Here is a 25203-nt window from a genome sequence, read left to right on the forward strand (position 1 = left end):
AAGCCGTACCACCAAAGATGGCGGTTATCCCGCCCCTCCCGCAAGAAAGCCAATCGTCTGCTTATAACAGCCAAAGCGGGAAACATATTTCAGCCAATCGTGTGTTTCCACTGACGTTAAGGGTCTGTGTTACTTCTACTGCACAAACGTGGAAGTGGTGATGCATGCGTAGTACAAGTATAACCAGTCAGGAAAAACGCTTTTTAAACCTTATTTTGGGGAAGGGATGTCAACTTTTTTATTAGATTTTACTGCTGATTCTATTCATGTAGCTTTTATGTCCCGGTGACCTGTAAAAGTGCAGTTCTGGCTCTCTCCCCCTTCCTTAAGATAGGAGCCTGGTCTTGTTAATCCAAAATAGCTGCACATGCAAAAATGATGCTAAAAAGAGACGTCGAGGGTGCTGACCAAGTGTCTATATGTGACTCCCTGGGATGAGGACGGATTGAGCAGCATGGATGACAATGCCATCTGTCAGTCTAACACGTTGAGCCAGCGTGAACTGGATTGCCAATAGCAGGGCTGGAGGGCAAAGTTGTTTTTTGACTACTTTTCTTGAATGTTTAAAAAAATTGGTAATTTAACTTTTACTTAAGAACTTTTTATGCAGAGAGGTGACACTCACCAGCTGGAAAAATTATATATTCTAAATGTGTATATTCAGTGGTACTGCAAGTTTGTCAGGGCTAGCAGTTAGTATTGGTAGTTGGTTAGTAGTATAAAAATGCACAACAACGCAATACTTTTTTAGAATTGTCAAATTTGCAGCTTTCAAATAAACCCTCTTAATTTAAACCTTTTCTCTGCTGCTATTCACACATAGGTGTCATTTATACTGGTGACACTGGGGACATGTCTTGAAAATATCAAATTAATCTAAATTTCTGTTCTGCTGCGAGTGAACCCTGTCCTTTAAAGGACAAGCTGGTATTGCTAGTGGATGGATGGGCAATCCATGTTGTAAAGAAATCACAGAGAACCTGCGCATGTGTCAAAGAATGCCAATGTAAAAGCTACATGGAGGTTAAAAAATGGACCCTGAGGATCACTGATAAACTGATTCTGATAATCTGGTTCTAAATCATTACATTAAAAAGATCCATTTCCAGTTTCATTTTAGCTTTAGGAAGGAGTCTTTTTATAGTTCTTTTTTTTGAACAGCTATCCAAGTAGGGTTAAATCAAGCACGACTCAAAAACAGTTGTCCTTGATTTAACCCTCCTTGGATAACAATAACCTTAATGACTGAGAATCTTTGCAGACATACATTAGAACAGGGGCATTTATTTTTTCTATGATAATATATAAAACATGCAGATATGTATAAAATGGAACATAGTGAAATTCAGTATAGGTTGGCTGCACTCAGGCTGACTTTAGAATTTAAAATTTTCATTCCCCTCGTTCATATGAGTGGGGCCACTCCTTTGATACAGCAGGGGTGCCAACCCAGAGGGCTCTCATCTGATAAGCCTCCTGGACCATTGTTACTTATACTTGACTTCCTGGATCATATTTCATTGTCTCACCTGTACCTGAATCAACACGCCACCACCAATGCAGTCCCTTGCATTTTGTTAAAAGCAGGTCCCAATTTTGGGAAAAACTGCATGGTCTGCATGGCTTCCTCTTGCCCAAAATACAAAAGTCACGGCTCAAATTCCAACATGATCAGACATTTAAATCAGTAACATTCTGATTTACTAGCTAAAAATAAAGCTGTTTGGCTGGCATTATCAGTCTCTTGTCAGTTCTTGTCAGGTCCAGTAAAATCTCTGCAGAGATCCCAAACCTGTGGCAATTTCAGTTGCTGGACCCACCCTTCCTTTCACCCGCAATCTTATTCTTTCAGTCACTACCAAAACCTTTGGGATTGGAATGCCTTGCTACTGACCATTCACCAATCCACCTGTTGGCCTTAGGCTCCATTTATCCGCAAGCACAAGATACTTGAACTCCTTTACTTGTTCAAGTATCACTAGACATCAAAATGAGCAAACTGAGGCAGTCGGAGAATGTGACGCGGATGCATCCTGGGTGCCTCCCCTTGGAGGGACATCCAACTGTAGGAGACCCCAGGACACACCCAGAACATGCTGGAGTGATTATATATATATCATCTAGTGTGAGAGGAGCTAGAAACCGTTGCTGGGTAGAGGGACATCTGGACTACTTTGCTTAGCGTGCCCTAAGCTCCAGAACATGGATGGATGAACAAGGCGTAGAGCGGGAAGACTCAATGACCTGTTGTTGAAAAGTATTACTGAAAATATTCAACCATAACTAAATTAGAAGTAGATCTGGTGAAACTGAAAAATGGACTAAATAAAGAGTAGATTACAGTAAACATTCAACAATGATGACAGGAAAACTGTTTTATTTCTCAGTAGGTTTCTTTCCATAATGTTGCCATACACTTCTAATAACAATCTGAGCCTGTCAGTGGCAAAAAAGAAGCACTTCTAGTTGGCACACATTGATGGTCGTTATTGCCCTGAAGGATTACATTGCAGCCCATTTCGCAGCTGCCGGCTCATTCTGGACCAATTTCAAAAACCCTTGCCCCCATTAGTCATTTTAGACGCAAAAACATGGGCAAAAAGGTTCTAGGTTGAAAATATATATTTTTCCCTTTAATCCTCCCCTGATAACATAAGGGCATTCCATCCTCGCAGGGTAGCTAAGGGTGTCCCCCTCTCTGTTCAATTCCACTCACTCTCGCTCACTATCGACTGTCTCGACACCTGTAACTGACCACAAGGATGTCCCAATCCCTGACAGGCCACCTAACTCAATTAGGGGGCAGCTGGGATTCTGAACTGAGGTGTGGCTGCATTTTATCTTCATTATTAGACAATAATTAACTCAAAGAAAACGACTCTTCCTTGTTAGAGTTATGTAAAGGGAGAGTGGTAAAACTGTGGTGTGAAGAGAAACAGATTGTTATAACCGTCAACTGACCCAAACCCAGGAAGGAGCAGGGAGCCTGCCTGAAGGAATGGCTGCAAATATGAACCTATTCTTGTCTTTTAACCCTTCTCGTCTGGCTTATAATTGATTTAGTTCCAGAAAGACGGAAATAAAAAAGAGAGACTCTAGCCAACTTATTCATTAGAGAAATTTAACAGCAAGTATTTCCTTTGCTAGGTCTAGGTGGATTCCACATATAATAAATTATTACCAATCTTATTAATATCGTAGAAAGTGACAGAGGACAGACATCAAGCAGACAATGATGAGTGAGACTTCAATATGTCTGCATGTATTTCACTTTGCATACTGCGTCTCAGAACAAAACTGAAGAGGAAACAAAAGCTCAAACTCATACAATAAAAACAATTACCAAACTCAAAGGAAACAAAAGAAGAACATTACCTTTCTCTTGTTGTTCGGGCTCACGTACAAATAACTGAGTATTGTTTTGGCTCCTACTTTGTCATTCAGCTTCTGGTACGTTGCTCCGTAGTCAGTTGACCTGAAATTTAATCAGAAAGGTCTGATGAACACTTGATGAATTACTTGCTGCAATTAAAAGTCCCCCCTCAGGAATTCAGTGTGAAAGGGGAAAGAGCACTGACGTAATTAAGTCCCTTTTGTGTTTGATACACCAACATGAACCCCAGCGGGAGAACAGGGGTCACTTCATTACGGTCACTGTGTGGTGACTGCGGTATTTATAATGCACGCAAACAACACATCCTGAAACAAGAGCTATCTCTGATTATTTAATAATTATGTCAAGTAAAAATACATGATAGAACATTTTTAGCTACTGCTTAGCACACCACACACACCTATAGTCTATACATATGGGTGACAAATTAGAGGAAAAACCAACATGAAGTGCCTTAGTATAGTGTTCCCCACTTGCCAGGTACAATAATACACTGTACAGGGAGTTATGTAGCATTCGTGCAGAAATGTAAACAACATAAATCCACAGACTGAAAGCTTTAATTACACTGGAGACTAGTTGAACAAGAAGGCAACAAGCTTAACATGAAAATGTGGATTACAATCTAAAACTTTGTGGAAAAGTGAAGAATATACCAATACAGTGCATTCAAGATTGAAGCAAATTTTGTGCAACATATATGGAGACAATAAAGTAAAAAATTATAATAAACTATTTTGCTTATTCTCTTACATCCAGTTAAGATGAAAAATGTAATGCTACACCATACATTGATATTTTAGAGATGCCCCCATATTTTAGAGATGGGGGTCATGTGACGTGAAGATTCCTGCTGAATAGCGAGCTCTGCATCGCTCTGCTACATTTATCCTCTTAATAATAAACTTGTGTTTAGTTTGGGGGAGAAACATCATGGAAGCCTAAAATGTCAAAAGTTACAAAGTCATCAGCCTGTAGGGATATTAAAAGACATCCGCGCTCGCACGGAGGTGCGCCTAGCGCTAGCGAGCAACAGTATCATAACACAGACATTTGTAACATCTATGCAGCACCAACAAAAATCTCCTGTAACAGCCGCGACTTCGGCTTTCTCTTGTTTCCAGCAACTTACTTGCTTTATATTTTCTTTTGTCAGACCGTTTCAGTCGCGCAACTTTGAATTCAAGAACAACCAAGTTCTTTTAAACTTTGTTCCATCGAGTTAACTTTTACTGCCTCCCCGAAGTTCAGACCCATCCACGTGGGTTAGTTGCGCCAGCAGCCCAAAGGACATCAAAATCCACGAACCGAGCCAAGGTTAACATCCATCACTGCAAGTTTTCTTCAAACACTCTACATTTTGGGGTTAAGTTGATGTCCAACAGTCTTTTAATCCATTAGCTTTAATCCTTAGTTATTTCAGCAAAAACTCCTAGCCAAATTTAACTGAGTTATTATCATAACATGCGCTTATTAGTTATCTTGCTCCTTATGAATCAGATTCTTCCCCACAATAAAACAACTAAATTCACACTGAACTCCAGTACATTCTCACTGTTTGCATCCTGTTTTGTTTAGCCATTGTTTATTTCTTTTATGTATATTTAACCACATTTATTTCACCTGTAGTTAGTTAATAAATTCCACCATAAACACAGGAACTGTGTGTGTGCATTGTTTAACTCCAAGCCTGGAGACCCTCGGCGAACTAATTAACTAACTAATAACTAATTAGTTAACTAAGTAACTAATTTCCGGTGGTGCCCTAACAAGGATTTATGAATTAATATTTCTGAAATATTAATATTCATAATTTATATTAAACATCATACGTAGATACGCTACAAAAGTGATGTACTCTAACTTAAGTTGTTAATGGGCTGGGGAATCCCATCTGGGGAGGAAGAAAATGGCCAGTCTTAAAATAAACATGATGTGGTCTTTTTACAAAAACACATATGACTTGTCATGGAATCTGAAAAAGTGTGTGGATTGATTGAAAATATAGAATGGCTTAGATCAGAGCTAAATGATTATTTAGCAATTAATTGGCCCTCTGTGTCGTCTTTATTGGTGGCCTTAAAGGCTGTGATCAGGGGGAGCATTACAGCATACTTAATTCCGTTAAAGGATTCATTTCGTTAAAGGATTGGTGCCCAGGCATTGTCAGAATTAGAAAGTAAAATGAAATGTGCTGAAACAGAGATTAAGCAAAGAACGTCTTTGAGAATGGTTTGAGAAAACTGACTCAATTAAAATACCAACACAATATTAAAGCTGCAAGCGGTGTTGGAGGGGCCCTTGAAACGTGACACGCAGTTCAGAGGCTGAAGGTCAGTAGACGCGCCTCTGAATTACTGGGCATTGTGTACTGGACACGAAGAACTTAAAGATGGGGCGGTGATGGCGCAATGGATAAGATGCCTGCCTTTGGTGTGAGAGACCCGGGTTCAATTCCCTATTGTGTCCCTGAGCAAGACACTTAACCGCTAGTTGCGCCAGAGGCATGCGACCTCTGACATATATAGCAATTGTAAGTCGCTTTGGATAAATGCGTCAGCTAAATTAGTAAATGTCACTTCCTGTGTCCTATAGGTGGCCCTAGATAACATGGCCCCTTAATTATATGTTGTGTACCAGTAAATCGATGTCACAAGTAGCTTACATCCAGTCGCCTGTTGTTGTTGGTGCTATGGCACTGAGTGAATATTGGCATGTACATGTGTTCAGGGCAGGACTCTTATCAAGCACTTAAAGTTGGGTACAGATCTGAGCATATATATATATATTTGTAGATCATTGGCAGACTTTCTGGGGAAGACCTGGTCTGATCCGGAGAGACGGCATCCATCCCACAGAAATCTGGCCAAGTTTATTAGTGGACCAAATCCTTGACAACCCAGAGTTGAGACCAGGAGGCAGAGTCGAAGTCTAACACACTTCTCTGCCCTTCTAATTCAGCAGTTACCCACCCAAAACCCTACGCAGAGTCGCAGTCTAACACACTTCTCTGCTCCTCCATTTCAGGAGTTACTTAGTGACGGTGTCTGCCCCCCGACCATCAAAATTATTTAAAAAGGTAAACAGAACTAGTACTTTAGTAATGATACTAATGATACACCTCCGTGACGCATTATCTAAAGATATAGTTTCCCTTGATGGCATCGCCCTGGCCTCCAGCACCACTGTGAGGAATCTTGGAGTTGTCTTTGAACCACAAAGCTACAAAGCTCTTAATGGTCAGGCACCATCTTATCTTAAAGAGCTCATAGTACCTTACTACCCCACCAGAGCACTGCGCTCCCAGAATGCAGGGTTACTTGTGGTTCCTAGAGTCTCCAAAAGTAGACTAGGAGCCAGAGCGTTCAGCTATCAAGCTCCTCTCCTGTGGAACCAGGTTCCAGTTTGGGTTCAGGAGGCAGACACCATCTCCACATTTAAGAGTAGGCTTACTTTCCTCTTTGATAAAGCTTATAGTTAGGGCTGGCTCAGGTGAGTCCTGAACCATCCCTTAGTTATGCTGCTATAGGCCTAGACTGCCGGGGGATTTCCCATGATGCACTGAGCTCCTCTCTCCTCTACTTTCTCTCCCTCTGTATGCAACCTCATCCCATTATTGCATGTTACTAACACAACTTCTCCCCTTTCCGGTAGTCTTGTGCTTTCTCGTCCCTCTCCTCTCTCCTCCTATCACTTCCTGCAGGTGTTTCTGGCTCTGGAGCTGTGGAGTCTGGATCTGTGGTTGCGGGTCACCTGCTGCCCCCGTGTTCCTGCTCGACACCCTGTGCTGCAACGACTATTGTTACTAGTCCTATTGTTATTATTGTTATTATAATCATGAACATTACGACTGTTATCATTAACACTACTGTAAATATCTGTACCATTTTTCATTTAGTCTATAGCAACATCACCTTTACTGTCTGTACCTCTGTGTGTATATTGTGTAGGCTGCCTCCCTCCCCTCTCTCTCTCTCCTTCCATCTCTCTCTCTCCCTCTCTCTCTCTCTCTCTCTCTCTCTCCTCCTTCACCCCAACCGGTGGAGGCAGATGGCCGCCCACCCTGAGCCATGGTTCTGCTCGAGGTTTCTGCCTCTTAAAGGAAGTTTTTCCTTGCCTCTGTCGCCTAGTGCTGCTCTTGGTGGGAATTGTTGGGCTTCTGTAAATAGCATCATAGAGTACGGTCTAGACCTGCTCTTTTATGAAAAGCGCTGTGAGAACAGTATATAACTTCCTGTTTGATGCCGAATCATCAATATTCTACACCACGCCACAGACACGCCATTGAAAGAAAATCTCACAGATAGCACAACTTTTCATTGTCAATGTCTTAATATTGCACAGCAAAAATCTGAAGTTTACTAGGAGGAGTTTGTTAACGTGCGTGCCCTGTAATTATCATTAAATTAAAAATCTGCCTATTTGATTAGGGGCATCCCCACAGGCTTTTTTGTCGGTCCGGACCTGATACATCTGGAACAAAAATTTCATACATTTTGGAGAAACGTGACCCGGGGCTGCTCTTTAGGGGGTGCAGGCAGGTCATTTTGCCACGCCCATGCACAAAAACATATGACACGTAAATTTACATTTTTACAATAAGTACAGAAAGACATGCACGCACCTATTACCTCCCATAATGTAGAGTTTTTCAAGGAGGAAAAGAGTGGTCCTAAGGATATTCACTGATGTACAGTCAACTGTTGTTTTAACATTTTAGACTGTGAATTGTGTCCATTGTGTTCCCAGGATGTCACTATTGCCCACACCAGATAATGTGCATCATCTAGCCTGACAGAATAGTACAGTTGAAGCGTACCAGTTTGTGGCATACACAGAAGTTATTTTGCACATTGTCAAACGATATATCAATAGATCATTGTGTGCAAATTCGAGATTTCACATTAGAGGTTACACATACAGCACACATATTTGTTGTGCTGCCTTCAGATATCTGCCTTAATGAGCTGGTCTTTCATAAAGTATTAACGCAGCTGTGGATAACAGATACTGGAAACAATTATCTGCATACACTAAAAGGCAAAGAAAATACCAGTTTAATCAGATGTAAAAGAAAACACAAATAAATGTCAAATAAAATTACTTTGTCTTAAACAGAAAAAAAAACTTAAAAAATACTGCAGGTATGATAAGAGTATGAATAAATTGATACTACTGTGTCACATCTCTCTATCTCTTTTGCCATTTGCCTCTTCTATCCCACATCATACTTATGACTGTATGACATGACTTTTGGCCATAATTCTATGTTTAGGGATCACTTCATGCCACCTTCTGGGTTACACTCAGCACATAACATTAATGTTTAACATGAGTGCAAACAGAGCCACTTCATAATTTCTTAAACTTCATTTACATAGAAAAGAGTGATAAATTAGCTTTAAATCAAGTGCAGTTTTGAATGAGTGCTGAAATATTCAAATGTTGGTCAAAGAGCTAATGCAAAATTTGTGTTCGGTTGAAATTTTGCATTCCATTCTGTTGTAGCAACTGTGCTGTAGTTTGAATGGCTTATCTGAGCTGTCAGGCCTAATTTATTTTGAGAGGCCTGAGGCTCAATCAAGGAGCTATTCTAATTTCACATGAAGATAGAGTATAAGCCCAAAGCATGTGAAGGCTAAAAATGCAGCAAAGACACCGCAGAATGCCTTGTGTGTCTTCAAATGAAGCAATCACTCACATCGACTGATGTTATTTCCCCCATCTCCTTCTTTCCGTGATGCTGTTAAGTCCTTGTTTGAAGGGGTCTGAAAGCTTCCCGCTTGAAGTTTACAAACAGCCATACAAATACAGAAATATTCATGGCACTCTGGCAATTTTTTCTCATTTACTAGCCCTTTGAGATTTATTACGGCTGGTTTCCATGGCAAGCAGATACCTTGCCACCAGGCAAACTCTCCTGGAAGAGTCCAGTATCATTCATCAGAAAACATCAACACAGGGCCATGGTACAATGACATCATCAGGCTATTGATCGGCTCCTCAGAGGCCCCTCTCACAGAATCACTTGATTTAGGGGCCAATGACTTATTTTTAGTGTCACAGTAATGCTCAACATGAACTGATAAAATGACACAACCCTAGCAGATCCCAGAAGAGTGAAAAGTTATATTAAATGGAAAATGATAGTTTCCCAAGGACGATGATTCCTAGTGAAACTTGCCTGCCTTGCTAGTGGCATTTGAAAAGCTATTCAGTGGATATGTGTGGGTGTGAAATGCAGCTCTGATCACACTGCTTGATTTAATCCATTGTGAGGATGCTGGCTCCACGGGGGCTGTAGGTGAGCCAATGCTTCAGACTGTCCACATGTTGAATTAAACACAGGGGGGTAATGAAACAGTATACGAGGACACAAGAATGATATCAGTCTATAACAGTGAGAAGGACGGAAAATGGATTCTGGATATGCTAGGAGGACGACTGTGCTTTACCCTACCACAGGGCTGCCCCCCAATAACAGTCCTGTGATTATGGTGAACAGTCGACTAAACTGTTGATGAGAAGAGTCATAGTCAACGACAAAGTTGTCATTTATAGTTAATTACAGAAATAAAAACGTCCTCAAACTACCTTTGCGAGCTGCGCCTTGCTTGTTAGGGCTGGGATGAAAGTATCAGGGGACTTTAGTACCAGTGTTGGTGTTTCTTTACGCCACTAGCACATGTGGCTTTGGACTACCAGGAAGAGGTTTTCAAGCCGGCAACAGGGAATAAAAAAACAAGATGATGTACAGCGTCTCCGGCCAGGTCTCTGACACCGGGGACGACGAAAACACGGTGAGTTCAGTGGGGACAGGAGTCAATTTGTAAGTAACGCTATACATCAGCCACTTTGTTGAAGTCTGAGAGTTTTTGTTCTTGTGAAGTTGCAAGTTATTTATTCCCACGTTTTGTGCAACAAGACTTGTGTAATGATGTACTGTGTTGTGTCTACTCATTGGTTGTTCCGAAAAATTTTGAATTGTTACCGCTTTTTTTGGGGCAGCAGTTGCTAAATCCATAAGGATTAGGCTGGGAACCGGAGGGTCGCTGGGTTGAATCCAGCTCAGACCTGAGTTACGGAGTGTGGACTAGTACCTGTAGAGGTGCCAGTTCACCTCCTGGGCACTGCCGAAGGAGGCCTTGGGCAAGCCCCTGAACCTCCAACTGCTCGGGGCGCCAAACTGACACTCTGACATCTCTCCGTGTGTTGCTATGGGTCCTGTTTGTGCATGTGTGTGTCTTTCGGACCTGTGTCTAAAAATAATAACAGAGTGAAAAGATTGAGTTTCCCCTTGCGGGATTAAATAAAGTATGTAAGTCTTCTTCTTCTTTTTCCATTAGCGTTTAACAGGTGGCTCACCTCGTGTCCCTTGTAAAACTTATATTTTTAAGGCTTATTATTAAGGTTTTGTATTTCTCTGTGATGTAGCACAGTGTTTACAATGTTACTGATAAAATCCTTTCTCAGCCCTTTAGCTCAAACCATTTTCTGATACCCCCCAAAATATATATTTAAATAAATAGATTCAAGCTGATATCCGGGATTTTTACATATAAAAGAACATCCGTTAGATTCAAGCCCTTGCCAAACAAGTTCACACAATATTTATTAACATGCTCTCACTAAAACTGTGAGTAAAAATAGATACCACACACTCAATCAAAAGCCTAAAACATTCTTGATTCAACCCCCCACTATACATTGATTAGCAGCTACTACACAGCTTTTACATTCTCTGTGGGGGTTTATTAATCATGGATTGGAGGATGAGAGCTGCATGTATCTCGGGATTGTTAACATGAGGTCAGTCACAGCATTAGAGCGCAGAAAACACCAAAGGCACTGTTTGAGACACCGGACAAATGGCAGCTGAGCTGAGTGTTCCACGACGGATTTATGAAAACCTCAGCATGCTCAGACAGTTTATCATCTGAATAGCTAAGTCGTACCCTTCCCTCCCTCCCTTCACATCCGCAATCCCTTTCCAACATATTCCTGCTCTTCTGCTTTGGTGGCATACATCCCTTCTTAAAGCTACGTTAGACAACAGTGTGTTAAAGAAAGTAGCTTTTAATAGTTGCATGGAAACAAAGGAACATAGCTTCTATGATTTAAATAAAACCAAATAAGATACTAGAAACAACCTTATTAATAAAAAAAAGCTTTCCCACTGAGATTTGAGGCACATAAGTTACATGAATATTCCTTGTCAGTGTGGTAAATAGGTAAATAATGATGGTGGCTGTTGCTCGCTTGAGTGGGAGGCTGCTGGACTACAGTCATACAGCATAGAAGCATCAGTAAACATGACTGCTCTCAGCCTAGCCTAGATCAAACAGTTGGCAAATGGGTTAGTTATTTACAGACAACAATTAGTCAACACTATCTGGTGATTTAATCAAATATGTATAAATGTCCTAAAGCAATGTCTGGACACTGTCTTGGGTCAATGATCCACTTGGATGAGGAAGAATGAAGGAATATGGCGGCTGACCCATCAATTTCAAAAGCAATTTATTTTAGAGGCACTGTGTTTATCTGTTGAAATTCTCCTAACATCCCGGTCCCAATGAAATGATTGGCTGGCCTACCTACCGGTCTACCTGCACGAGCTCTGCCCGTGCATTCAATGCGCATGAAAGTGTGTTTTGGGGGAATGGCTTGGGATGTCTCTTGCTAGTTTTTCAGGCAATGTTGCAAAATTAGAAATATCTATAAAACAAAGGTTGCTTTAGTACAAAGTGACAAAATTCTAATCCAAAAACGCTTTATATTGCATATTGCATTGAGTGCATCTATAGAATCTTTGGTTTTGAATCCCAGGCTCGGTGTGTTGTTTTGGGTATGTGCCAATCTGGTCTGTAGGTTTGTGTTGGATTTTGCACCAAAAGACATATGCCTCCTTGTCAATGTCACAAATCTGCCCAATGAAAAGAGACATACGACATTCTACTGTAATAAGAAAGGGCCTAATTTATAACTGTTGTGTACACACAAAACATTATAAAAGAGGCGTACTCCACTTCCCTTGTGATCTATGAAAACATTCGCAACTAATTTTTTTAACTCTGACCCCTGCGTACGAACATTTTGGAGACGAGGGAAATTGGTGACGCAGATGTCAAACGTTAATTACAGATCCACGTGATCATAAACATTCATTCCAGCAGTGTAATTTGTACTTGCGCTTGTAGTGAGTGTGGTGTAGCCTGGCCAGAGTGGCTAGGAAGGTGGTAGATAGGTAGACTCCAACATCATATGTTTACTGAAGTGATTATTTTATTGACCATGTCATGGATAATTCAATCCAAAATAACAAAAGAAAAATAACGCCTCAAACTTCTAGCAACACTAACACGAGGCACATGTTCACAGCAGCACACCCCCACCACCTTTTTTCCCCCTGTTTATATATGGTGGTCAATTCACACCCAACTGCTTCAGCCCATCCCATTCTGATGCAGGTTGATCTACTCCACAACATCTATATCTAGAAATCTCTTAATATTTGGAACTTCGTTATCAGTTCTCTCTGCTCCCACTGCCTACAAAACAGGTCAGGGTTATTCACACATTTATTCATAATACAAAAACAACCAAAAGAAAAACATTCCTATAAAGAAAGAAAACCCTCTACTTGGTTTGGCCCGGTGATGTCATCCATGACCACCCTATTCCTATAAAACAGGAAATACTTAGGCCGGCCCCTCCCCAAACAATTATCCTGCATGGTGGAACTGAACAAAGGAACAAACAATTGTAAGTATTAACACAGGAAAACAATTAAACCAAGTTTAAACTTGCAACCTAATAAAATTGAACTGAAACTAACTTATGACTATGTGTTTACTCTAACTTACCATATGCTTTGCACTCGCCTGTAACATAATACAAACACAAACAACCCGGAATAGTAAGTGGTGCACTTTTACACAAGCTATGACAAGTTACCAAAAAACATAAACATGTATGTATAAACTAGAAAGTCATGGCCTGTATGGGACAAGTGGTGAGCAAACCCACTTCGTCACAGTGAGCCATAACTATTACACAGTTTGAAAAGATATAAGCCAACTCAAATCTAAAATCAAAGTCCGCTCATTAATTCATCATATTCCACACCCCTGGAGCATAGAGGACAGGGCGGGCTGTAGATGATGAAATCGATTGTAGAAATCCAAGATTACATCAAAAAGCATTAAAGAATGGCAAATCAGAGCATTATTATATGTTCTTGTGTAAAAACGCTGCAGTGAACATGGTGGCGCACACACACACACACACACACACTGCCTCCAGAGATGGGGACTCGAGTTTGAGACTCGAACTCAAGTTTTTACGTTGCGCACACACAGTGACTTCAGACTTGACTTGAAACTTGTCCTCAAAAGACTTCAGACTTGAGGTGCAGTACAGAGTAGTGAACGATGTTTATTTTTAGTCTGACCTATAACGTTACCTATAACCTGTGCGCGACCGCACGTCAGAGAGGACAACAAACATCGGCAGCGGCTGAGCCGTTCATCATAAACTTTGACTTTAAATCTTCATACAACAAGGCGCAAACAAAGAAGCGCTGAATGCAAAATAGGTTAGTAACCTGAGGTTAGTAAACCTGTTTAGCTCAGCATTGGCCATCTAACATTAGCTTGCTTCTTGCTTTAGCTACGACCTACGGGACTTGACTTGGACTCTAGCTCAGTGATGTGACACTTGACTTGGACTCATTTCATTTATACTGATTGAACTTTGTATTAAAAAATAATAATACTAATGGAATCAAGGGCAACTGGACTGGTTGAAGATACTAGAAGACATTTCATTTCTCATCCAAGAGGCTTCCTCAGTTCTGAATGACTGGTAGGGAAACTCAGCTATTTAACCTCTGTGGAGTCGTTAGCCAAGATGATCGATACCGCTGGTTCATTAGTGCTCCTGGCTGTTGTAACGACAGTCGTTATGGTCGTTAGAGCCACCTGAGGCCAAGTCTGAACAACCATCTTTGGCATCTTCACCTGAGGCTAAAAGTGAATGTTTATTTCTGGGAAGTGAAAGAGTGGCCTCTTTCAAATCCACCATCCTCTGTCTAAAATATGCACCTGGTGGTCCTCTATGTGCTGAACTGGGACCAGAATTAGGCAGACCAACCTGACGGTGGGCTATAACCACTCTGGGGTTTCTGGCAATTGGCTGTTACCAGTGGGAATTAGCCGACAGGTGTTTATTTGATGATGATCAACAATATATAATATTTACCTTTCTGTCTAAAGCCCCTTTTGGAAATAACATAAATCTATTTAACATGCGGCATTATATTGTTTTTTAATCTATTCTAATTTAAATATATATATATATATACACACTGTACAGCCTTGTGTTGTAGAATGATAAATAAATGTACCTTGAACCTTGATATCAAAGTAACTTAAATTAAAAATAACGATACATGGCATCCCACGCTATGTAGTGAATATGTGGGTGTGTTCAGACTAAGCCTTAAGTAAATGTTTCCTTTGTGTTATTCACACAAATTTAACCAACGACTGGGTTTGTTTTTGAACAGATTATGTACCGACTGTGTCATGTCTCTGTGTGTGTTTATGCAACAGCTTTGACAATGATAGATTTCAGACCTCACCAGGAACTCCAGTTACTTCTGTTAATTTATCCCAGTGCTGAAATATTTTTAACGCTCAGATGTGTCTCCGCCTCAAGCTAGCAAATTCAGATATGCTTGCAAACTTACAAATATTCATTCTTTATTCATTTCAGTCAGAACATACCTTTGGAATTCCGCATCCCAACCTACTTTGTTGGGTCCTGTCAGCTTTGGGAGGGGTTTGTTTTACATAAAGCTATGGGCCAGGTTTGGGTCTGGTTATTTCCAAATACACTACATTAGCTTGGAAAGCTAGGGGTCAGTAATGGAAATGAAGCAAAATGCCTTCAGGTTATTACTGTAGGCTGTTGTAGAGCCTGTAAATAAAGGGAGTGAAAACTTCGAAAAAATATTTAGTTGCATCAAAGCTTATCAGTGTGAGATATTTTTCTGTATATGTCCTTTGCCATAAAACAGGGGTCCTCAGCTACTTTTGTTCAAAGGCCAGAATTTCTCTAAGCAGACAACGAAAGAACGGACTTAAAAACAAACTCGTTTGCCAAGGAGGCTGGTTCAAATCTGTAAATGTAACTGTAACTGCGGGATCCAGCTCTGATTGGCAGGAAATATTAAACAACCGTTTTTTTATAATGTCTGCTGTTATGTATTTGCAACATTATTGTGCATGTAACATAAAGAAACTATTATCAGGCAGTAATTGGTCTTTTTCCATAATTATGTGAGCAGTCATAACCTTTTAAATACTTAATACCAACCTTATTATTTGAAGCTTTGGCCATGTTTAACATGAACATCCAACATTGTAACACTGTAGATAAGTCATAAAATGTGGAAAAGTATAATAGGTCTCCTTTAATGTTACCTGGCTGAGATGGTGGAGGTGTGCAGCCTGTCGGATGCGGCCCGCAGGCCACCAGTTGATGATCACTGGCATAAAACAATGACAGACAGGTTGACGGATGTGTGCACGCTCACATCACGCCACGTGATTTGTAGGTATAAAAGTTTCAAGCTGTTACCTCATGCTGCTATTTGGGGCCACAACTGGCAGAGATGCCTAGTTTAGCATCAAATTCTCCCCAAGGAGTGCTGAATTGTTGACAGAGAAACTGGCTTAAATGCAGTTATCTGTTGTTATCTGTGGTTCAATGCTCTGTCCATCTTCATGGTTGTAAATTGCCCACTAATGCTGCACTGTCATTATCCTCTTCACTCTCTCAAAATGTATATCATCTGTTCACTCATCTGTCTTTCTGTCAATCTCTGTGCTTATTCACATGCAACTGTATTGATCTTTCCATTACTAGAAGTTCTTTTTTGTCAGGGCATAACATGAGTGAAACTTAAGTACTATATGCAGCATTATGAGGGTAGTGTGGTTCCATCATCAGAAACACATGAAGCAATAGCTTCACTTGCATCTATGACGTTGAACCTGACAACAGCGCAGTGCCACGAGTATCATCAGGATCCAAGTCAAAAAGGACTCACGGACGGACTCGCATTGCTACCGAGTGATTTCAAGTAAGATGCTTGTGTCTGGGTAGAGGTAGGTTTATAACTATTGTAACCAGAGTTTCATTGTTTACCACGCTGCTGGACCTTTACTGGTGTTGTTTCTGACACTGTGGGAAGTCAATGACTGCGCTTTAAGAAGACCGTGGTCCAATAACACGTCTGCTGAATGCAAGTTCACTGCCGTTTTCTGTGATATAATGTGGTAATTAATTTGTTTTGTTGTTTTTTCTGCGGCAATTAGGATTGAATGTATCTTTGTTTGTGTTGGACCAGCCTCTGCATGTACAGCAAATAACTGCACTTTATCAAGACCAAAGTCCTGTATCACAGCTGCCAAACACAACTTTGCCACTGCCAACTGTCCCGTGTGATGCTTTGTCTTGCCGCGACAACTACGATCTGATATATCCTGCTTTGTGTGCTTTTGTCTCACCCCTTATTAACCCACGAACACACACCTACACGCCTTACACGCAACCCCACACATACACATTTGGAACCCACAGATTGTGTGTAACCATGTACAGGGCATTAAACAATTCATCCCACTCAGAGCTAAAGAATGGTGTAAAGCTCATTGGTGTTAGCAGGGTATGTTTTTACAATTTGTAGAAGCTTTCTCCATTCGTAGTAGGCTATGTTATATAAAGTCGCAAGGACTCATCTTCTGGATTTTTCCACTCGCGATTCCATTCACAGCAGAATGTGGAGGAGGCGTGTTGACGACGTAGCCAATCAGAACAAAACCACCCAGGTAGCTAATGACATCTGCGCTTTAATTGGTCCGCGCACGTAAAATATCCACCATGTCCCCGTCTTGTTACATAATAGATAACAGCTCTGTGTTTCTCTGCAAAATGCTAAAATGGGTTGCCAAATTAACATAATATACCTGGGTGTCAAGCGGAAATGTAAATGACAATGTATGGTTTTATAGGGAGTTATGTGCTGTTACGGTGATTCTCTCGTTCATGTTACAGTGAGGCAGAGCTACAGAGCCAGCCGTGCAAATGTTGCAAGATGGCAGGATGGCGTGACTGTTAATGCGTCACAGAAATTATGGTAAAATGACCCCATCATGTTTTTTAAAGCTGCTATAATGATTCTTTTTCTATTAACAATGGGTCAAACGTGATAAGGGTTGCTCATGCATACAAATCCATGGCAAATACATTTCTACATTTCCATTCAGCTGTATAGGAGCTGTTGTTTTTATGGTCCACAAATTTAGTGTTTGATTGACTCTCACTGCTCTTATCGATGTAATTTCCAGATGCACCAAGCAACTGTACTCTTCCTGCTCAGCAGCAAATGACAAAGTTAGAAGCTGGTGTCACATCATAGAGTCATATTTAGCAGCTAACATTAAACAACCAGAGACTTTCCTAATGAGTTGGTAAAGACCAGAACAAAGCTAAAAGAGTGAACATTAGGTCACGTGGACATACGCTCCAAATGAATGCTAATATTGCATTCTTGATTTGTAAATGAGTCACTCCAACGAAGGTTAAAATCAAGGGCAACTGGACTTGGTTGAAGATACTGGAAGATACTGGAAGATTCTTCCAGTATCTTCAACCAAGTCCAGTTGCCCTTGATTTTAACCTTCGTTGGATAACTATGACCTGGATGACTGAGAATCTTCATAGAAATAAATGAGTCACTGTTTGCTAACAAGTTCAACTTTAGTTTTGTTGGTAAGTCCATTTTGTGATTACAGCTTGTTGCTCTGGCCCTAAGTGGCCAAAAATCTATTAATGCAGGTTTAATAACATCTAATGCATAAATAATTTAAACCCTGTAAAGGATGTATGGAATTCAGCAAACAATAGTAACAGATTAATCTTAGCATGGCGTAGCATTAGCTAGTTATTGATATCATTTAACGTAAAGCTAATTTTACTTATTTGATTTTCACCACTCATGTTTATTCAGCTAAAAAAACAGACTAATCAAAAGTTATTCAATTCAATTCAATTCAATTTTATTTATATAGCGCCAAATCACAACAACCCAAAAGTCATGCCATCTCTATTTTGCTGACCCCCTTTCTTTACGTTACGAACCAGGTACAATATGTATAAATGTGTCAAAGGTTTGTCAGGGTGCCCATACATCCATACAAGATATTCTTAATTTTTCTGCCTTAAAGTTGAAAAATGTACCCAGGAAGCAGGGAATTAAATGTTCACACTTGCACAGGCTTAAACCTAAATGTACAAAATTAAGCTGACAAGTATACACCTCAGTAGGCCTATACATGTTTGACACTACGTAATCCATCTAGACAACAGCTGCTATAAAAAAGGTTGGTGGAACTGAGGCTCGCTATATAGTATGACACAGTAAACTGAATGCCAAATGTTGCCTTGGCTCTATTGTCAGTTGACCATGCACAGATTTAGGTAATCATACTTTTGTCACACTTAGGCAGTACAATACACAATACACATAAACTGGTATTTACTTTTTATGACTCTTAATTTTACATTTACACTTCTTCTTGCCCTTCTTTAAATTTATATACAGAAAAAAATTCCACACTGACACTCACTGACACCCAGTATCAAATATGCAGCATGAGTATCAGCTTGTTTCAACACATCATTGAAGCTACATGATACATATACCAAGTGAAACATTCAAACCCAAGATGCCATATTTTTACGGCTGCACCATTGCATCAATTGGAAATCATCTAGATGTCTTGTGCATTTTTTATATGCTTCTTCCTCATACTTCTGCCTGACATATTTGGTCAATTTTCAAACTTTGGGATCTCTGCTAGAATTTAAAGCCAACTATGCAGGTTTGAATAAAACTTGCAAAACAGCCTTGAATACAGTCCAATCAACATGGAGCCACTGGTTAAATTGATCCTTGTTCCTTCCTATGGGGTCTCTGAGATCCTCCGAGTCCAGTCAGAAACTAGGCTACACTGAGTTCAAGGCTGGTCAAGGTAATTTCCTGGATAACACTGCCAGCTCTATGTCATTTTTGGTGTCACACATATTAGAATTTATTGAGGACAGTCAGATATTCAGGCTCATCATTTGAGAATGCTTTAGACTGTTGTCTCTTTTTCAAGCTTTGAATGTTTCATTAATTAACCCTGTCTCATGGTTAGGTTTTTTAAACAAAACTACTTGGAAAACAGTTTGTTAAATATGAACATAAGTTGCGTAAGTTAAAATAAGTCATTAACATTAACATTAACTTCTGGTTTCACTTCTGGACTCAAACATCTGCTATCACAGATCTCTTGTGTGATAGTATATGTTTAAACCATCCATTCGACCCAACCACTTTCTTGCGTAAAATTTTTTGCTCTTTATACTAGGCCATCTCTGCGCTATAAAAGTACAGCCTGGTATTGGCATACCAACAACACGCAAACCTGCCAAAATGTGGCATATGCACTACAAGCAGTTTCAAAGTCTAAAGTGAGAGCAGGCTGCATCAATCTACATCATGAGATCCTTGTGAGCATTGGTATTCTTTAGACCTACGAATAGTGCTGGGAGCAGTTCAAACCACAGGATTAAAAACATCATAAATATATGGAGCCAGGTCCAACGATCCCCTCTGACCAACTCATTGTTTCAAACTCATGCTGAAGGATTTTCTAGAAATGTCATGAGCTCATACGGTGTAATACACTTACCTCCATAATGAACTCTCAGTCACACTGTTGAGGTTGAAGTCAAATAGTTTGGTCAGCATCAAAATCACCTGCAGAACAAGACAAACATTGTATTCAGTACACAGGCTTATCAATGGAATGTCTGTTGAGCAGGATCAATAGTATCGATGCAAAATTGACAGAAGGGAAACAAACAGCATTCAGACAGCGACCATTTGATAAAGACCCTTGTGTCCATTATGGTGGAGGCATTGTAGGGACGTGCACATGTCATTCAATTCATTTCAATGCCAGGGATCTACACTCACACCACACTGTGAGCTTCTCAAAGCTCCAACTATATTTTGCCATGCATACTACCGTACATTGCATTGCTTCGTGTGATGCCTCTAATTGTTTCAAACTCATTACTTAATCATATCAGATTGATCCTGAACACTCCCCTGTAAATATTCCTTATTCCACCCTCAAGGTGTATGGGATGAGGGAAAGTGGGTCAGCCAACGTCTTGAGGGAAAAACAGAGGCAGTAACATCACATTTCGCTCCGAGCATAAAAGAAGTAAAGCAGCACGGAAATTCACAATCTATTTACTTTGTGACTGGAGGTGTATTTGAAATGGATAAAACTCAGAAGAAGCAGAAGAGGCATAAAAATAAAATCTTCACAGGGAATGCTGCAGTTTCAGTTTAATATAGTCGTTTTTAACACTTGTGTAGTGTTCTTACTTCTCTTGCTCATGAGTTATGTTTCATTTTGATAACACTGTGTGAAAATCCCAAGGGATATTTTGTGGTGACTTTCACAGTTATCAGATGACCTCGATGTATTGTGGGTAACCCGCGGCACAATGGTCAGGTGATATGGCGTGGGCGAAGAGGAGATGCTGGCAACGGAGAGATGTGTATTCACATAATGCATTGCTTGTGATGCACTGGTTCATCCTTATCTCCAACTTTGCTATCGGGGAAACGACTGTATGTACAAGGCAGGCGATGCATGAAGATATTTCCCAGTGCTTGGACTAAAATAAACAACCTGAGCACATACAATTTATATTTGTTGCCTTAAAGTTGTGTGTCACGCTCACGGTCAATATCCCACCGTTTCCCCTTGGCCTGGCTGCCTTTTGATACCTTCACTTCCTGTTATTGAGGCAGCAGCCAAGCCACTGTATGACTTGTGTGACTTTGTGAAACAGTTCCAACAGCATGGGGTTCCTGTGAGTACAAGCAGAACAGATGCACCTTGGGTAGCGAAATTACATTGCGAGGTTGGGGCTCCTGTGATCAAGCTTATTAAGTATGCGCCAACATCTGCAGCCCCCAAAACACTCAAAACGTGCAGTGCACTTGGTTAACCAGCGGCTGGCAGGGCTTTTGGAGTGTTGTTCAGGATGTGTTGTGGAAAATGGCCACCGGGACAAACAACAAGTAGTAAAAAGGTATTGATTATGAGAGATTCAGGAAGTAGCTGGACGGTTTCAGCATGGGGAGGATTAGCCTGGGGAATGAATAACCTTAAATGTCCGGGCTAGACCTTTGCATGCTAATGACTGACCAAGTCCATTTAGCCGCCCAGCTGGAGGCTGAATTCACACTCTTACCACGCAGCTTCTCTCTTTCTCTGTATTCTCTCACTTTCTTTTTTACCCACTGCCCCTCCTTATTTTTCTCTCCCCTGTGTGTGTGTTTCTGTGAGAGGGGGAGAGAGAGGGAGGTGAAGGTGAGGTTAGTGGTACAATTATCTTTGTTGTATTGTTTTTAGCAGAGTCATGCTGCTGTGTGTGTGTGGGTTAGTGTATCTGTCCAGGTGAAGGTGAGAGAGGATCGGGTATGTTGTGTGTGAATATTTGTCTGTGTGCATGCTGTGAGAGGTAAGTCTCTGGCTCCAGATTCTGGATAAAGTCCTCTAAAAGGCTGAGGTATAAGCCGGGTGACTTGGCTTCATTAGTTAAAGGGCAGTGTGCGGACGGGCCCTTCTGTCTGCCACGCATGGAGACTACGTAGGCAGTCATCAGCCAGTGGCCCTGTCAGATGGGCTCCCACTGGAAAGTGCATATGCTCCATCACTGACCATGCCAATTAGGCCTGCAGGCTTCTCCTACTGTAAATACTACGATGAGGGAAGGTTTCCCTCCACCAGGGCTAGCAGAGGTGGAATATAGACACACACACACTATCACTTCTGACAGTTTGGAGCTGTGCAGAGGAGCATGGAGGCATCAGAAGGGATATAGCTGGTGGCCATATGTTACAGTTTGAGAATACAGATACAGTGATTAACAGACACTTTAAAACACTGCAGTTACATGCTTCATGCAGTTAGAATGCGGTCTTGTGTTTGCAAAAGAGTGTACTGTATCTGTGAGTTACAATGTTAATGTGTGTTTTGTTATGGAGGCTGCATTGACTAAAAGACAGACGAAGGCTTTGTATGTGCCCCAAACAACAACCAGAATGATATCCACTAATGAAACAGCCACAATGTCAAAGACATCTAACATCACAGTAGCTTCAGGATCACCAGTCATCCCTGCCTGCTACAGTCAAGATAACAAGACAAACAAACAAGAAGAATGTTGTTTTCTTTTTGGTATGTTGCTTATAAAAAGTTTTAGCGCATTCAGGGTCAAAATCACAAAAAAATGGATCGCTGATAGCCCCGTGCAATGGTTATCTGCCTCGTCTCAAGGTCCGATTCACGAAAGATATTGCACTAATAATATTACCGTGCAAACACGCCCATAAAGTGCAATCTGACATTTAGAAATAAGAATATTTCTAAAATATTTGTTCAAAGGTGTGCTGATATAGCATTTCACACGACATGGTAAAGCAACTTTTGAGTAAAAAAAAAAAAGTTAGAAATGCAGCTGCAAGAATGAAAGTTATCTGTTAACTCCCCCTGCTCTTTCATTCATTTCTATCTGCAGGATGTCTCTTGTTGTCCTATGACTCACTCATTTTGTCAGAGTGGGTGTTATTTGGGATGCTTTAAATGTGTGCTCTCCCTCATGCGTCTTGAGAGCTGTTCTCTCTACTCTGCTCTGTGCTGGACTGTTACGCGTCCTCTCTGTTTCTCACAGCAGTGTTTTTTTTTGTTGTTGTTTTCCAGTTAAATTTTCTTGTGATGAATATCAGGTATTCTACTGTCTGTGCCATCAATGCGAGTATGAGTTACTGGGATGCGTCATTTCTTTTCTTGGCTTCACGGCTGCCATGATTACTGAAAAGTCTGGGTGTAGCACCGAAGCACCAAGACACTATTTGCTTTGCTTGGCAGAGCAGTTAGGTGTGCATTTCACCTTGCTTTGAGAATTAGAGTTTATTTTTGTCTTATTTGTGCAGGTTTAGTCCCAGTCAGAGTACAGCAAAGACAATAGAGGAGCTAGTGTTGCATATAGTACGTCAGAATTGACAGCATACTGACAGCAGCCTCTCAAATCACAAAAGTAAACAATTCATACATCAATAAAAGTAAAAAAAAAAACACCTGGAAAACTACCAGGACTGGTAGAGGTGGGGTTGGTGAGGGTGGGTGGATGGATAATTTAAGCTTTATGATTATTCAGGTATTGACCAAGCCGATTTGTGCATCAAACAAATTCAGCTACTATAATCGTGCAAAACAGCGCAAACAGCTGCTGATGTCAAATTATTAGGCTGTAACATTAACCAGCACTTCATTTAGCACTAACCTGCTCTATTTTAGGTTGTCATATAGTAACAGTGTTTTTCTAACAGTATAGTCCTGTGTTATGACTACATTTCAGAGCCTAATGCATTTTGTGAAGATTAGCATACAAATATTTCTCTGTTTACACTACTTGTGTGTCTGTATCTGTAAGGAGAGAGTGAAATTCAGCTTTAATAAAAGTATTTTTTGTTGGCTTATGTATTCCATTATATATCATTAATTTCTGTGACTGTGTTGCATAACTTTTATTGTGTTTAGGGGTGATTTTATTACGAATTACTTTAAATAAGCTCTATTAAAAGAAACAAAAAATCTGGACCTCACTAATTTCTAAACCTGGTTACGGCCCTGTGTATCTTGTGTTTCAGAAGGTTTCCAAAAGTGCAGTGAAAAATCATGCAGCGGGAAGCCTGAGCTCCGGATCACTAACAACTGTGTCTGTGCAAGGCTTTAGGTGTTTAAAATATCTCCCCATTATTTCTTTTTAATCAAAAGTATGCCTTTGCTGCTAGCAAACACTGTTATCTCCTGTACTGTTTGGTAATTGTCCTTGGATGGAGGAGAGAAAATATCATCATGGATCAAAATACCCAAACACGCATATACAAACAACAATTACCATTTCCTGGGGCACAAGAAGGCAGAATAAACAAATATGAAATGCAGAGTATTAGCACACATTCTGAAGCTCCCAAAACAGGGAAATGTGCTGGGTTCATGTCCTGCAGGGCATTATGAACTATTTGTTTTTCTCACATCTCATTTTTTGTAATCACGTGAGACCTGATTTCTCCAGGGGACAGATCTTTTTGCACTGTTTCATTACTTGGGGGAAAAAAAGAAAATTATCCAAGCACAGAAAAGCGATACATATTCAGAGGAAGTTTCTTGCCACACAGATGCATTTAATGAAACTGTTTTGCTGTTTATTTTTAATCAATAAATTCATTCTATAATGAAAACTCAGAAAGGGAAAACACTGCAATACACACATATAATGATGTAAACACGTTTTTACCTGCCATCATTTCCAAGTACCTCAAACCCTCAGGCTCATGGGGGATCATTGAGCCAGGACCGCTCCTCTCTGTGGATTAGCCTGTCACATCTTCCTTTGGAAGATTCACCACTTGTGCTTATTGCTAATATAAAAGTGAAACATACCTGGGAAACGGGGTTTTCAGGTGCTTGTCAAATATCTAAAAATAATATGTTTTTATCTGGATCAAAATTGATCAAGACCTGTCATGGATACGTGTCCCAGGGAGGTTATATATGCTGTTGCATACCAATGTTTAGCGAAGTGGGCTGTTCATTAGTCAA

General features: G+C 40.5%; 1 protein-coding gene across 5 annotated transcripts in view; it reads right to left on the reverse strand.

Moving 5' to 3' along the window:
* LOC119899802 (VPS10 domain-containing receptor SorCS1) overlaps nt 1–25203 on the reverse strand; it is a 159402-nt gene that overhangs the window by 61311 nt on the left and 72888 nt on the right. For all 5 annotated transcript variants that reach the window (XR_005443916.1, XR_005443915.1, XR_005443914.1 and 2 more), the window contains exons 2-3: nt 20203–20270; nt 3376–3475 (exon numbers count right to left, since the gene is read on the reverse strand). Coding sequence is in view for 2 of the 5 variants with exons in the window: in XM_038714566.1 (XP_038570494.1) it covers nt 3376–3475; nt 20203–20270 (168 nt within the window). In the remaining 3 variants the exon portion in view is untranslated. The remainder of the gene's footprint in view (nt 1–3375; nt 3476–20202; nt 20271–25203) is intronic.

The sequence above is a fragment of the Micropterus salmoides genome, unplaced genomic scaffold, assembly GCF_014851395.1.
Source record: "Micropterus salmoides isolate LMB-PRFRI ecotype aquatic unplaced genomic scaffold, ASM1485139v1 Ms_hic_scaffold_12, whole genome shotgun sequence".
Classification (NCBI taxonomy): Eukaryota; Metazoa; Chordata; class Actinopteri; order Centrarchiformes; family Centrarchidae; genus Micropterus; species Micropterus salmoides.